General features: G+C 40.3%; 1 protein-coding gene across 1 annotated transcript; it reads right to left on the bottom strand.

The window, feature by feature from the left end:
- Nucleotides 1-431: 431 nt before the first annotated feature.
- On the bottom strand, nucleotides 432-9,455 carry dlk1 (delta like non-canonical Notch ligand 1). The gene is made up of 5 exons (XM_085343385.1): nucleotides 9,404-9,455; nucleotides 9,129-9,192; nucleotides 8,559-8,689; nucleotides 7,654-7,795; nucleotides 432-1,218 (listed from the first exon to the last, which is right to left on the bottom strand). Exons 1-5 carry the CDS (start codon nucleotides 9,453-9,455, stop codon nucleotides 432-434), a joined length of 1,176 nt encoding a protein of 391 aa, XP_085199511.1.
- Between the last annotated feature and the right edge of the window lie 7,284 nt (nucleotides 9,456-16,739).

Raw genomic sequence — 16,739 nt, 5'->3', positions numbered from 1 at the left:
ATGAAAGTACAAACTAAAAGTCAGCAGCTCAGTCACTTTGTACCGACTATTATGAATTCAAATATATTTTTCATTTTCTTAATTAACCCCACTTCCTAATTAGATCAACTCATGAGAAAGAAGTAAATAGAAAGAGGCCACGCAATGACATATTTTTAACAACATGCTATGTGAGAGAACATGTTTCACATAATTATACATTTTAATGGTAATTTTGGATTAAAAATACATTTACAAACCAGCGTCATGTATATCCATTTGGTCCAGCAGACTTTACATTCAAACATGTACCGGGATAGCCCACCAGCTCTCGGTTATACACACTTTAAACACAACTGCACGACAGTCATAGCTTTTTAATCGCTGCTATTTTTACACATTCACATTCAACTTCTTCCAGGGGGAGTGTGGGTGAGGACGAGATGATATTATCAGATGGAGGTGTAGTGCCTCCCAAAGCTGGTGAGTCTAATCTTCTCTGGCAGGATGATGTTTACCGAGTGTTCCGCCTCTTCCTGGCTTGTGCTGCCAGCTTCTCTCAGCAGGTGCTCCCTTTGCTGCCGGACAAGCTGGCTGTACTTGGCATTCGCCAGCCACGTCTCACAGCGGCCAAAAAACACAATGCCTGTAGTGCCCAAGATGACCAGGCAGGTGAGCAGTGCTAGCAAGCTGAAGCAGACAAGCTGACCATGCGTAACGAGGACACCGGACGAGTGAACCGTCTCCTTCAGGGTGATCTTGAGCAGATCTCTCTCAGGTGGTCTCAGCAATTTGTGGAAGGCATGAGCGGGGAGGGAGTAGTGCTGTGGAGTCAGAGCAAACACTCTGTCCACAGGCTTGGCAGCAACCGGCTTGGATCTGTTTCTTGGTCTGTGCAGCAGGGAGCATGTGGGACCTGTAAACCATTTCTGGCAAATGCACCGGAAGGTTCCATCAGGTTGACCGACACAGGTGCCCTCGTTGGCACAGGGCCGCCCGGCGCAGGGAGAGAGGCTGGTGGTGTCATTACAAGTGAAACCAGTGAAGCCGTGTGGACAGACACATGTGAAAGTCAGGCCATGGTTTGTACAGTTGCCACCGTTGAGGCAAGGGTTAGGCTGGCAGCTGTCAATGCCGATCTCACAGAAGTCTCCGGAAAATCCAGGGGGACATAAGCAGGAAGAAAAGGCTGCTGAGCCCTCGGCATCCATACATGTGCCTCCGTTCTGGCAAGGAGAGCTGGAGGACAGGACATAAGAGACATAAAGGAAAACAGAGTGTCCTGTGATTTACATAAATGTAGAGCAGTACAGTGCATGCTTTAGCCTGTGGTTATAAAACAGCAATAAGCAGGGGGAAATTGGTTTAATCATACGTGTCGATTTCAAGGTAGAGATGTTAATGGCAAATTTACAGGAATAATAAAGGAATCAATATTCCTCAACAGGGGAGAAAATTCCTCTAATCTTAAAGCTACAAAAAAATCTCACTGAATTACCAGAAATATGAGTTTTCACAAAGCTGGAATAAACATTTATTGTACATACATGGTTGTCCTTTCATTTAAGGATTTGATGCATTTGATGTTACATAAAATGTAAAAGTTCAAGGAAAGTGTAATTAACAATGAGCAAAATTAGTGTTGTTAAACGCAACAGCTCCTTCCGACAAACATGAAATTCAAAGTAAGGAAAATGCTGTTGCCTGCTGTGTTGCGCTTTATGTGTTAACTACATTTCTAAATAACAATACAGTTCCTTATCAAACATTTCCTTGCTTCCGTCCTGCTCTGTCGTGCACAATTGCACAACAATTGCCTGACCTCAGTTTGTGCAGGATGAAAATGATAGAGTTGATCACAGCATTTCCAGATATGCACATTTCTGTGGATTTAAGACAAATATGGCAGATAAATACCGAGGTAATAAACTAGTAGTCAAGCTAATTACTTTCTAGAGAGTAGGAAAGTTTTATAACTTGTTTTTGAAGAAGTGAGAAATGTATAATACATTACTTTTTTTGAGTAATGACTCTAACACTGTGATGAATATGAACTGCTACTAGCAATTATTTATTTATTAATCTGGGGGTTACACTCATGATTATTTTCTTGTTCTTCAGGAAAATAAAAGGGCAAAGATGAGGCTGTATTGATAAATACCCAATACACCTTTTGAAACTGCTTATTTTGACCAAGCTCCTGTCTTTTTTACAAAAACACACAGTTTATTAGACAATTTAGACCAAAAAAAGCATCAGACCTTCACAAACAAAAGGCTGAAACTGAGACACAACTGCAAAATTACTGAATCAATCGAAGTCAAAACTTGTAATTGCTACTGCACGTAATGCTTATTAATACTGTGATATTGATTTCGGTCATTTCTCTCAGCACTAATGGCTTATTTTGTGCAAATTAAAAATCTGTACGAGTATCATGATGACGCCTCAGCGCTGCATCTGCTAATCTTCTCGCAGCCGTATAAGCAGCAGATCTGATCGATGTAACCATGCTTCACAAAGTGCATGATGAGAACCTGTTATATAAAGTAATCAATATCTGTAGGAGTATTTCATGTAATTACACAAGTCTCTAACACTGTGCCTCAGTGAGTCAAAAGAATAATAGCGCCATCCTTTTTTAGAAGCCTCTGGTGCCTCGCAGAGGAGCTGATTAATGAAACCTCGTGCAGGGTTTCTAATTGAGATGAATTCCCCCAGAATACAAGTCAAGGTTCAGTTGTCTCACTGTTGGGATTAAATGATTATTTTTTTAACCAGAAACAAAGCCAAAAAAATAATCCTGGATATAGCATTATTAACCACTGAGAGAAGTCCAAGCAATGCACTTACAGTGGGGCAAAAAAGTATTTAGTCAGCCACCGATTGTGCAAGTTCCCCCGCTTAAAATGATGACAGAGGTCAGTAATTTGCACCAGAGGTACACTTCAACTGTGAGAGACAGAATGTGAAAAAAAAAATCCATGAATTCACATGGTAGGATTTGTAAAGAATTTATTCGTAAATTAGGGTGGAAAATAAGTATTTGGTCACCTCAAACATGGAAAATCTCTGGCTCTCACAGACCTGTAACGTCTTCTGTAAGAAGCTTTTCTGTCCCCCACTCGTTACCTGTATGAATGGCACCTGTTTGAACTCATCATCTGTATAAAAGACACCTGTCCACAGCCTCAAACAGTCAGACTCCAAACTCCGCCATGCCCAAGACCAAAGAGCTTTCGAAGGACACCAGGAAAAGTATTGTAGACCTGCACCAGACTGGGAAGAGTGAATCTACAATAGGCAAGCAGCTTGGTGTGAAAAAATCAACTGTGGGAGCAATCATCAGAAAATGGAAGACATACAAGACCACTGATAATCTCCCACGATCTGGGGCTCCACGCAAGATCTCATCCCGTGGGGTCAAAATGATCATGAGAACGGTGAGCAAAGATCCCAGAACCACACGGGGGGACCTGGTGAATGACCTGCAGAGAGCTGGGACCAAAGTAACAAAGGTCACCATCAGTAACACACTACAACGGCAGGGAATCAAATCCCGCAGTGCCAGACGTGTTCCGCTGCTGAAGCCAGTGCATGTCCAGGCCCGTCTGAAGTTTGCCAGAGAGCACATGGATGATACAGCAGAGGATTGGGAGAATGTCATGTGGTCAGATGGAACCAAAGTAGAACTTTTTGGTATAAACTCAACTCGTCGTGTTTGGAGGAAGAAGAATACTGAGTTGCATCCCAAGAACACCATACCTACTGTGAAGCATGGGGGTGGAAACATCATGCTATGGGGCTGTTTTTCTGCCAAGGGGACAGGACGACTGATCCGTGTTAAGGACAGAATGAATGGGGCCATGTATCGTGAGATTTTGAGCCAAAACCTCCTTCCATCAGTGAGAACTTTGAAGATGAAACGAGGCTGGGTCTTCCAACATGACAATGATCCAAAACACACCGCCCGGGCAACAAAGGAGTGGCTCCGTAAGAAGCATTTGAAAGTCCTGGAGTGGCCTAGCCAGTCTCCAGACCTCAACCCCATAGAAAATCTGTGGCGGGAGTTGAAAGTCCATGTTGCTCGGCGACAGCCCCAAAACATCACTGCTCTCGAGAAGATCTGCATGGAGGAATGGGCCAAAATACCAGCTACTGTGTGTGCAAACCTGGTAAAGACCTATAGTAAACGTTTGACCTCTGTTATTGCCAACAAAGGTTATGTTACAAAGTATTGAGTTGTATTTTTGTTATTGACCAAATACTTATTTTCCACCCTGATTTACGAATAAATTCTTTACAAATCCTACCATGTGGATTCATGGATTTTTTTTTCACATTCTGTCTCTCACAGTTGAAGTGTACCTCTGGTGCAAATTACTGACCTCTGTCATCATTTTAAGTGGGGGAACTTGCACAATCGGTGGCTGACTAAATACTTTTTTGCCCCACTGTAGCTGTATGACATAAGATGTGGAGATGGATTTGCTGCTGAGGGCAGCACAGTGATGCCTCCCAACCTGCGAGGAGCTTATCCAAGGCTGGATTGGATAAGCGATTAAGAAAATGAATGGATGGGTAATTATTTTTGAAAATAAGAGGAGAGCTGACAATTCTCTATCGATGTTATGTAAGCTATTGAATTTTAGGTGTATTTCAAGTCAACAACAAGGCTGCCTGACAGAGGAAAATACATGCTGTGGTTCAGAGTGTGGAGGGCTGTGTCAGACAACTGAATCCCCAGAGAGTCTTTTATATTCATTTGACAGGCAGGAGGAAGATTCCTTCAGGGACCAATTCTGTCTGCAACCCATCTGTGTGCAGGCACGGGATGCAAGGCTGTTTTTGTTGTGATATTATCTCAAATGTCCAGGCAGGGTTTGTGTTTAAAAGCATCACCTACCATTGAACGGATGACCAGATTAATACTCAAATGTTGCTCATAAGCCAGTAAAAGTGGAACGTTTTTAGGAATGTGACTCTAACAGCTTAAGTAGTGGTAAAAGCAAATAGATGTGATTAACCTGAGAAACTTATCTCTAAGTTCAAATATAAGTTCTGTGTTAACATGGCAGGGCTCTTTGCAGCATATTTTCCAATCAGAAGTTGAATCTTATATATCGATAATATTGGATATTACATTAAAAATGACAAAACTCTGATTTTGAGTCGGTTTACAACAGTTACTATTTTTTGCAGGTAATGAGGCCCCCGACAGACATGAGTAGATGCTCTAAAATTTTCCTGGCGATGCTCTCCCGGGGCTTCGGTACAGCCAGCTGTCATGAAAGCAATCGCGGATTTCATCATTATGCAAATGATTTCCAGCCTGTGCATTTTCGTGCACACCTGTTGTTATCCAACTGATTTTGGAGAACCACTGATATCTCTATGATAGAAGCCTGCTTTGTTGCTGTCATCTTTTTGACCCCCACCTCTTCCCCTCTTTGTTGACATTCAACTCCACCTAAATCTAAAAGTCAACTCGCAATCAGCTGGGAGCCACGCGTGAGCTCTGTTGTGCTTGGACTAACACTGAGACAACACACACTCACAGACAGTGAAATAAATCCATTGAAATGAAAGCTCAGACTTAAGAGATTAATGAATCAGATCAGTTGTTTTATTTTAAATTTATGGTGCTGAAGAGCGCACAACAAAGCATCAAAATGTAACTGTCCAAATATTTAGGCCTTTGGAACAATCATATCAACGAGTGATGACCCTTGTGCTACGGTAATATGATATTTCTGAACGATCTGCCAAAGGCCTTGAAATTCATCTTTGATACAGACGGATGTTAAGTGCGCATCAGTTGTGTTCTCCAGCTGCCAAAGGACGAGCGGATTACTGGTCACATTCTGAGTGATGGAGTATCCGAAATGTGACAAGCAATTATGGTGTATTTGATCTTGAAAATTTGACTTTAAAGGATGAAGTCTCTGAAGTGGGATGCAGCTTATGATGCTGCCCTGGTACACACAGTCAGCTACTTTAGGGAGGAGCACAATAAACATAGCTGCAGGACTACAAATTTACTGAAATTCTTTCTTTATACAACCGAGCTGTCTTGGATTTGACATGAAGGGGAATTGTTTGCCCAAAGCCATATTTTGTGTTTGTTTTGGCTAAGTGAGCCTCATCATCTTACACATTGCAGTGTTTTACAATTGCTGGTTGAAAGTAAAGCATGATTCCATCATGCAAAAAAACAACAAAGATCAAATGAGTACAAAGCATGGTATGAATGTGACACTGGGGTATTTGGCTGCAATTTACTTCATGGCTGACCGTGTTAGCGACCAACAGTTTAAAGTTAGTGGAGAAGGACATTTGATACAGAATATGGGCATAGCATCTAGATCTTAAACTTAAGCCAACACAATATGCATTATCTCTACTCTTCAAGAGGGCCAGTTGCTCTGATTGGAAGAAGTGCTCTGATTGCATATAAGTCAAGGACTGACTTTATTCATGGCCCTGAGTAAATACTTTTCTTATGGATTCATAGTGTTAATCAATATTTTCAAGTGTTATTTAGTCCAGCATAAACTTTAAGTTGTACATTATGTTCCCATTTAAAGTGGAACTGATGATAAATCAGTGCAAGCTTTAGTCTGTGGCTCTCTTTTGATTGGCAAGTCATTTAATGTATGAGTGTGCAGTTTGTTCCACCTCTTGCATCACATCTGGTTTAAAAAAAACAAGCTGGCAATAGCCGAAAGCTAAAGGCAAGGCTTCAAAAAGGTTATGATGATCTATTATATACAGCCAGTGTTTGCAAATAAGCCACTTTTTGTCACGGTTCCTGGGTTTTGGACCAGGGCTTTTAAGTTTGGGGATTTTTAGGTTTCTCTATTTTTCCTTTCTGTTTTCCCAGTCATGTCCCCGTGTCTCTCTGGTCCCTCAGTGTTTTGTCTCCATTGTTGTCTGGTTTCCCTGTTTGTTCTGGCAAGTTAGTCCCGGTCTCTCTGTTTATCACTTCCTGTTTTATCTCGACAGTCCTTCATCTCACCCGCGTCATGTTTTGCATCCCCCGTCTCGTCAGTTAGATTCTATTCAGCTGTGTTCCCCCAGGTGTTTCCACTCACTGCCTCCCTCATGGTGTGTGACTCGTTGTCTGCCTGTGTAGCCTCAAGTCAGTTTATTCCTGCTTAGCTCAGTTTGTGTTTTTTGTTTCTTTTGCCCTTTTGTCAGCGTTAAAATGAAGCTGTGATTTTGAGTTACGACAATCTGCTGAGTCCTGCATCTAGAGCCACACTCTGTTCACTGCAAACCCGTTCCCATGACACTTCTGACAGATATAAAAATACTGGCGGCCGCCGGTGCTTCCCCTCAGGCTCCTACTAGATGCACTTGTGGTACGAATTTGAAAATCCTACGTCGCCTCGTTCTAGAGTTGACATGTTCACCTACCCAGCCAGTGTTGTGATAATAATATCCCATCACCCTTTTACAGCCGAGGAGGTAAAAGGTGTGACTGTTATGTTATGTTTACGATTTGTTGCTCTATTGTATAGTATAGTCTGAGGGCTGATATACCTACCTACACGCATACTAAATAGCAATAGAGCAATTAGGAAAAAATAACCATAAAATATTTGAGGGAACATAGGGGATAAGACTGAAAATAAGTATTCCCCTGCTTATGAACTCAAAAGTTTTTTGTACCCATTTGTAAGACAAAGTCCTCTCCTCCGGTGGCAGTTTTCTCCAGAGAAGCCAGGGGGGCAGACACACAGGTATCGTCCCTCTCCGGTCTCTATGCAAGTGGCATTAATAGCACAAGGCCTGGATGAACACAAGCGAATATCTGTGGTAAAAAGAGAAAGGAAAAAAAAATACTAATAAGTATGCTGTTTTTAGATCTTGTAGGTTCTCTCTCTCTCCCTGTGTCTCTGTGGCTGATTTTTCCTCTCGTCTTTGTTTCCACTCTCACACTACACTCCCCACCACAGCATCTTGTCACCAAGAACAAAACTGAGAACATAACCAACTGCGTTACACAGGCAAGTGGCTCATATGCTCCAACAGAATAAAAGATGCACTATGCGTGCTGATAAAGAGGTCACACTGAGCTGGAAGCCAGAAAAAAATCTCTCTTCTTCTTCCTTTGTTTCTTCCTTTGTTTCTTCCTTTGCTCCAGGGTCTCCAAGTCCTTTTGTGTGATAATGGCCACTATAGATACTATGATTATAATCAAAATCCTTAAACTAAAATAGGGCATCTAATTAAATGTTAATGTGACTTTAACAATAACATTTTCATCGGGATATTTTCATAAATTAATAACGCATGCGTTATTCAATGGCACAAGGGAAGGTAGTTTATCATGAGGATGTTGGCAGTTTTATTAGGGGTTTCAGCTTTCCTTGTTGTTGGCAGATTTCCATAGTCAGATTATTTATGCTCCGACTATGCCCTTGGGAAAAATACAGTTAACTATATTATAGAGACCAGCCTGATCTCTCTGGACCCATGTATCTCTAGAGCTCTGTGACTCACCCTGACCTCTTGTATATCAGTATTGGGGGCAGATTGAGATAGGAGTGCCTGGGGAGCCTAATGACACTTACCTTGGTCACAAAGGCTGCCCACCCAGCCCTCCTCACAGATACACTGCCATGCCTTCTCACATGTGCCGTGCAGACAGCCAGGGAAGGGTACACAGTGGTCACAGTTGTCTCCTTGCCACCCTGGTTTGCACCTGAATGAGGTTAAATAAAGGCATTAAATCTGAACTATTAATACACCACCCAATGAGCTTCGCAGTCCTGCTCTTGGTCCGATATTATCTGCATGTTTTTACAATTAAAGTGACATCAAATGCTGCGATTTACGATTGCTGTAATTGGTTAATCTTTCTAAATACCCACAGCAACAGGGTACAGTCATTTTGGCTAAAGAGTAGATTCAGAAGGTTTTGCCAGAAACAAAAACATGAGGAAACCTTTTAAATTATCTGTCGGGATAACAATGCTTTTTACTGTTTAAACAAAGAACAGACTTGGCAGCTGACTTACACATAATGCAAGCGCCAAAAACAGAGATTCACTTGGCTGAATTGTTATTGTATTTCTCCAAAAGCCATTTGCTTCTCCTGAGGTAAAATAGAATCTACACAGAAATCTGAGGTCGTTCAGTACCTGCACTTCCCGGGCTTCTCACAAAAACCATTTTCTGTGCTGCACCCTGTGCTGCATTCCCAACCTTTGAGAAAGGAAGACATCAGCATGTTGGCATCACAAAATAAAAAACACACACGAAAGATTCACAACAATAAAATATTAAATCCCTGGTCTTCTATTTCCACGCAGGGAGAAAAGGAGTTGGGGTTGTTTCTTTTTTCTTTTTTCATGAACTGACTCAAATCTCTTTGTGTCGCTGTCAGCTGCCTCGGCTGATCGAAATCTAAGATTACCTTTGACGATGTTTGTCACGGAGAGAATTAAGACCACAGCTGTGAGATGCATCGTAATTTCGAGGAAGACCCCTTTTGTCCTGCAAAATACAAAGCAGCTGATATAAAGAGCTCTCGCTTCGTGGAGAAGCGACATCTTCCATCTAGAAAAAGGACACTAGTTAAAAGTTGATTTTTGAAAAAAGAAAACCACGTTAAGATTCGTTCACAATTAAGAGGATCCTACACAAAAAGATCTACATAGCGCTTTTAGATTTTTAGTTTTAAAAATATATCTGTACGAGATTTTTTTTAAAATACACTGAGCTTGACTTTAAATATAAATATAAATGCATATGCATGTATATATTTGGGGGTGATTTACTGTATTCCTGTTTATTTTTGGAAACTGACGCACCTGAACCGTATGCGTCTTCTCCCAAAGGTATCCATTACGCACGAGCACGCAGAAAATGAGAAAAGACATTCATTTAAACACAATCTTCATCTTTTTTTTTTTTTAATAAAAAACAAAAACCCCTGACTTAAATGAACTGCCTTACCTATGTTGCCCAGTCGTTCTGCTCCCAAGTGACTTCGACCATATTTCACAGGTTTGCTTTTTTCTGCTTTCTTTCCTTTAATCCAAGCAACGTGCTAATGAAAGTGATACCACAGGTGTACTCGTGGTCTGGCTGCTGAAGGTGGACCTGAAGGTTTTGACGGGACTGCTGCATCGTGAAGCGTCCCAGTGCTGCATGCTCCTCCCACCTTCTGAGGGAGAATGCGTGCACCAATCTGACCCCGTGGGAGAGAAGTGCAATAGTTGTACAGTAGTCACATTAGCTGGCTGGCTGACTTTAGTTTGCAAATGTCTAACTTTATGTCTAACTTTGGGCAAAACAAAGGAAGAAAACAAGAAAGAAAACAAACGAACCTATGTCTACGGATATCTTGTTTGTTTTTCACGCAATAATAAATTATTCAAAGGTGATGGAGACACATGATTCTTGTACACATGATTCTTCATCTTTATTTTTGGAAATTGGACACACCTGAAGTATATACGTCTTCTCTCAAAGGTATCCATTACGCACGAGCCCCACAGACAGGGAGAAACAGTTAAGGCTTAGGTACATAACTAGGCCGTGTATTTGAAATATTAAAAGTAAGGGTATATCTGAAATGTCCAATTTTGGCGTTAATTATTAATTTTATTATAGTAGACTTATTTAATATTAATACTCGTGTTAACCACAGATTTATTTTGCTAAATATAATAAAGCATTTATTGCAAGAGCTTTTATACAGAACTCCTTATGACATTTGGGCTGAACATTACTTTTAGCCAAATAATATGAAGGAACAACACAATGTGAAATTTCTACTGCACAGAAGGGAAAAAAATGTAAGAACAAGAATAAATGTTGTTATTTTCGTTTTACCAGGTCTGAAAATCAACCTCACATACAAAGAAAAACACACGATGCAAACGAGATAAAAAGCAAAAAAGCAAACAATCAGTCACAACGTATTTTGAAAGCAAGCCAGAGGACACTGATGGAAGAATATTGCACTATACTTTATCCAAACGTCAAAAAAATTGCACTGTTGAGAGAACAGAAGTTCAATGTCATAAATTTTTACGTATCTTCAAGAAATATGGAAATAATATGGATAATAGATAGATAGATAGATGTGTGTGTGTGTGTGTGTGTGTGTGTGTGTGTGTGTGTGTGTGTGTGTGTGTGTGAGTCATTATCCCTATAAGAAACTGGAATTGGGATATGCAGTAAAGCGTGATAAAAGAGAAATACTTTTTTACTTTAGTACTTCAAATTTGTAGTTAAGCGCAGTATTGAGAAAATGTGCTTAGTTATTCTCCTCCTTTTATGCTGCCTAAGGGAGGAACCCTTTCCCCATTTTCAAATTATATTGATTGACTTTCCATACACAGCGCCTACCAGTCATGTGCCGTTCTATTCTTAGTCCACTTATTGCTGTCCATAATCTTCCCTTATCCTTCCCAAGGGCAGGGAATGGTATTTTCCTTCCCATGCAGTATATGACTTAGTCTGAGGGCCTAATTATGAGTTTCACCTCTCTGAGATTATTAGATAAGCAATAAAGGTCTTGAAAATGGTGGCCAAGGAAGCATCAGGGGTATTCGACAGCTCTGTCTTTCTAATTATCTTCAGTGTTTATCTCTCTACATGCACAAGTAGGCTATGAGATGCAACCAGTATCCTGTTCAGGATAAAATGAAGAGAAAGAAACCAAAAATGACTAACAACAAGGGGAAAGCCATCTTCTTCTTTTTTTTATAAAAATATAATCTTGAGCAGATGTTTCTGGTTTCAAATATGTGTGGGTTTGTGTCTAGACGATGAAAGCACAAGAGATACATACATGAATGCAAATAAGCAAGAAGTCCACGTTTCACAATTGGAAGATGGTAATCTGTCGTTTCTTCTTACACCCAATCAATCCTGAAACAAGGACATAATCATACTGCAAGCAGCACTCTGACACAGGTAAGTGTGATGAAGAAATTGATAACTGTCCTCACATCTGATAGAATCTGTGAGAGGTCTCCAGTCTCATATCCCGCGCTTCAGTTCAGATGCTGTGTTTATTTTACAACCTTCAACGAGGCCAGGTTAACATTACAGCGGAGGTGCGATTTCCTTCAAAACATCTGCCAACCAGATTCACATCAGTTGCAGCTTTCTAATGAAATGTCTCGGGCTTGTACGTGCTTTATTAAAGTGAAGGAGTTTTCCATTGATTTCAAGTAGGGTTTTTTTTCCCCCAACCCTCATCTGGTATCTGATCTGCTGCTGGGTGCTCTAAGTTAAGATTAGACATTATGGATCTGAGGATCCGAATGTGTGCTCTGTGATTTAGACGTTTGCAGGATGGTGTTTTCTGTTTTATGCTAACATTAGCATGCTACCATGCTCGTACAACAATATGTCAAAGGTATTTTAAAAAGCTTAGTATTTTCTGGTTTCTATGGCTTTTTATAGCTCCCGTCTTTAATAATTCATCTTGATATCCAAAGTGTAGTCCTAGTCTGTGTTTGGACAGGGAAAGTTTGAATTTCACTGCAGTCAAGTCTTAATTCTAATAATTATGCATCTACAGGGAAAAGAGTATTTTTCATGAGCCACGTAATATGAGGGTCTTATTTCTAATCTCCGTGAAGTTTAGTCCCACACTGAGAGCTTTCCCGTCTCCAAACCACATAGATGAGGAATTATTACATGTCACAGCAGCGCAGTTTAGAGTGAGTGTAGATCATTTAATTTAAAATCCACTCAAGGCTGAAATGATTTAATCTGAATTCTCAGCACGCAGACACAAAATGAAGAAAAGTCCATCAACAGAGTCTAAAATCTGATTAAAGAAGTCCTCGTTCAGGTTTTGATACAGATCTTTTCATTCAAACTCTCAGATGGCACACTTTGAAAGAAATGAATGTTGAATTATAAACTCTAAACACAGTTGCCTGGGTAATAACACATGTGATTGCCCACTTCTTTCTTGTCTGATGTCTTTCAGGCGGCTCTTTTGACATAATGGATCATTAGGCTGGAGATCCAACCAGGTGGGAGTCAAGTGAGCTCAATTACAAACCTATTGCAGTACAGTAGACCTGCCATTCTACATACTATATATTGATCTTTTACATATAGTATATAGTGCATACACATACATAGTTGTTCTTAACATGTAAATGATGTAATATTACTTCTTAATATAACATCTGGTCCCCTGTTGGATTACAGCCTGTAAGTGATGGTGTAAACATACAACAAGTAACAATGAAACTGAGTGGAGGAAATGTGAGGGATGTACATTTTTACCTAGAAACTACAAATAAATGACACAATAATGGCGCTATATGCTTGGTAATTGTGAGATAAAAAATAATGAGGCAATGACTATGTAATGAGGGGGCGACCGTGGCTCAGGGGGTTGGGAATCGCATCTGTAACCGGAAGGTCGCCGGTTCGATCCCTGGGCTCTCTGTCCTGGTCGTTGTGTCCTTGGGCAAGACACTTTACCCTACTTGCCTATTGGTGTTGGCCAGAGGGGCCGATGGCGCGATATGGCAGCCTCGCTTCTGTCAGTCTGCCCCAGGGCAGCTGTGGCTACAACTGTAGTTGCCTCCACCAGTGTGTGAATGAATAGTGGCATTGTAAAGCGCTTTGGGTGCCTTGAAAAGCGCTATATAAATCCAATCCATTATTATTATTATAATAAAAATTAATTACTATATTATTAACAAACCAATAACCAAGTAATAGCCAACCTTGGTTTTTAGTTTGGTGCTATTAGACTAAAATTTACAAACCACTTAGTAACATTGCAATAATAAGGTAATGTAAGTTTAGTTGTTTTTACATATTAACACACTATTACCATAGTATAATGCTGAAATTAATCACAGCTTATATGCTAAAACATGTCCTTTGTTTGAGTATAAAAATGCAGTATTCTGTGTTGGGAGCAGGAGCGTTAGCTAATCGGAAATATCTGTGCTGTTTTATATTTAATAATTCTAAATCAAGGCTCAAAAATGCAAAATTAAATGTTTCCATTTCGTTTCTTTGTATTGATTAAACCAAATGCCTAAAGGTATAATGAACAGGTGCTATTCTTGTTTGGATATTGCTACAAAATGACAATTTTACTAATATTAGAGGCGTTCTAATTAAATTTTCCTTATTATCATGCAGTAACTCTGTGCAAATAACTCTGTGTACACGATGAACCAATTGAACTGCAGACTATGCAGCACCTTGTCACATCAGGAAATTAGAGTCCAAGTATTTGATACATAATGTGTTTTCATTTAAAGTCGATTTCTGGTTGTCACTGTTATGTTTTTGTGGGTTTTTTAATGCTCCATGTTTGCTGGACTCTGTCATTATGACAGCTTTGGCCAACTTGTCACTGTATGGCAGGCTGGTGGGGGAGTGACTAGATGTGTGTGTGATAACTTGGCTAATTCTCTTCTCTGCCTTCCAAACTTCTCCATATACCACAGTGATGACTCACAAAGGAGCGACCTGCATCTTGCCTCTGGGGATGAGTGGCTTATTTAATTGGATTGGCAAGGCAAAAGGTGAAAGATAAAAATCAGACGCTCACCTCAGTGGCTTGGCTCCTCATTTCTTTTCTTCTCTTTTCGGCATGGGTGCCACTAGATAAACTTGGGAATCTTGTATCTCCCTCAATGAAGCCCTTAGGTAGCTCAGCAAGTGCTGCTGTACTCATGGGTTCAAAACACCGTTGCAAAAGGACCACCAGTGTGTCCTTTTGCATTTGCATGTTTTTAGACGTCATATATCATTTTCAGTAACCCAAATAAGACTCCAAGTTACTATTGCTTTTGTGCATTTTAAAGAAGGTAAATGCTGCCAACTACCTATGCAGGTGTGGCTTCAGCAGAATGAGATCCGATGTTTATTTTGTCACATAAATATCAAATCAATTTAAGGAGTCTTGTAGTTTTAGGATCAACAGTGGTATCTGAAAATGTCCTGGCAACCTGTGCAATTAGTGTGGAGAAATAAAAAGCTATGATATATAGAGCAATGCATATTACCCCTTTGTACCTATGTATTATATTGTCAAAACTTGCATAAGCCTCACAACCTGCAAAACTGTACATTTTAATACACCATGGTCCAGGTGTACTTCATTGCTTTATTTTTCTCAGCAAACCAAGGAGGAAAAACTATGCTTTCTGCAGAGTGCCCCTGCAGGAATCTGAGGTAGCTGGTGGAAATGGAGAGTGCATTTCTCTTTTTCAAATATACCAATTACATGAAAGGTGGTGTAGAGACGATCTGTCTCCCGCTGACTGGCAGCACTCCGTGCATTTTCCTGGCACTACACGGGCTAACTGCTCTATAGCCTCGCCCTTGGGAGTGTTGGCAGAACTTCAAACACTTTCAGTTTTTGCTTTTAAGCATGTGCAAAACCTACCCCAGAATTTCAAATAGGAAAAAGGTTACAGAAACCATCTAGCTTTAATAGGAGCTCCATAAATCAGATATTAAAGAGTCAAGTGATAGCAAACTCATAGAGTTGATGATATTGAAAACCATCCAAAAACTGTTCTCTGGCAAATCAATGGTTGTTTAAAGGCAGGGGGTCATTTTCCTGTTATATATTAGTTGCAAGGATCCTACAGGATGGCTTAAAAGATATTCCTTCCTTCTTCCTGACTCCACTTTAAGCTAGACTCATTAATCGTCATCTTAAATGGTTAGGCCGTCTCCATCTTACTCAATCATCCACTATTCCTGAGGGACATAATGTGCATTCTTCATAAAACTGTCTTGCACCAGTGTTACATCAACTTTCCTCTCTGCAGAAACGAGTGTGATTAGACTATTTTTGTACATATATATATATATAAAGTGAAAGCTTTTCTCATTTCTCTTTCAGCCTCTCTCATCACACTGTTCATTCAACCCCAAGTGGAAAGCCAACTATCTTGAATTTTTTTTTGCAATATTTCCCTTAGTCTCCAATCTTTTTCTTAAAGAACCCTCATACATTTCAGATATACCATGTACACTTAATTCAGTCCATCAAAAGATTCCAATGCATGAGATGCAACAAAGTAGCATGCTGCATTATTTAACTTCCAGCCACATAAGCCAGAACGAGAACCTTTAAACACTGGTAGTCTACATATTTCTTGCATGTTAGAATTACGTAACAGCATCCCTGTATTGATGCATCGATGCAACAAATTGTTGTGGCTACATAAACAGCAGTTATCTGACATATTATAAACCCATAAACACCAACTGTGGTCTGCAGGAGGCCGAAACTTAGCGAGGATATTTTTGGAATTTGCCATCTGCTCAGACGTGAGCCAGTGTGTAGACATGTTAACTAAATTAATTAGTGTTACCTTTATCACCATAGCAACAGAAGCCTCTCATTATCAATCATTAAGGCTGTGGAAGATCCTGATGGACCAGAAGGATGAGTTTACAAGCAGAGGACGACGATTGAGGCACCAGAGAGGAGCAAGAGAATGAAGGGAAAACAGCAATTGGAGAGGAATGACTTGTTGCCATCTGCTCCTGGTACTAGTTATTGCTGTCTTGTCACCATGGTAACGGGAGAATGATGCTGTCTTTCGAGGCGTGTCGCACCTTGCCGTGGCCTTGCATCATCAAGATATAACAAGTATAACACCTTTCTAGCCTGAAAGAAAATTAATGTGCGACAACCGAAAATGGCCCAGACACAGAGGGGTTATTAAAGTGCAAATCTTTAATGAAGAAAGCTGCTTTTGTACTGCTCCACTTGAGCCCTGAAATAA

The sequence above is a fragment of the Diplotaxodon limnothrissa genome, linkage group LG19, assembly GCF_057381915.1.
Source record: "Diplotaxodon limnothrissa isolate DT_005_m linkage group LG19, D_limnothrissa_male_GT1.1, whole genome shotgun sequence".
Taxonomy (NCBI): domain Eukaryota; kingdom Metazoa; phylum Chordata; class Actinopteri; order Cichliformes; family Cichlidae; genus Diplotaxodon; species Diplotaxodon limnothrissa.
This window is presented reverse-complemented; position numbering and strand designations above follow the sequence as displayed.

What these genes read in the sequence shown, in the direction of transcription:
- dlk1 (XM_085343385.1), bottom strand. Translation starts at nt 9,455, where the DNA reads ATGCATCTCACAGCTGTGGTCTTAATTCTCTCCGTGACAAACATCGTC. An exon ending in CGTGACAAACATCGTCAAAG is followed by an intron (nt 9,193 to 9,403) that starts GTAATCTTAGAT and finishes CCTTTCTCAAAG; the next exon opens with GTTGGGAATGCAGCACAGGG. An exon ending in GAGAAGCCCGGGAAGTGCAG is followed by an intron (nt 8,690 to 9,128) that starts GTACTGAACGAC and finishes AACCTCATTCAG; the next exon opens with GTGCAAACCAGGGTGGCAAG.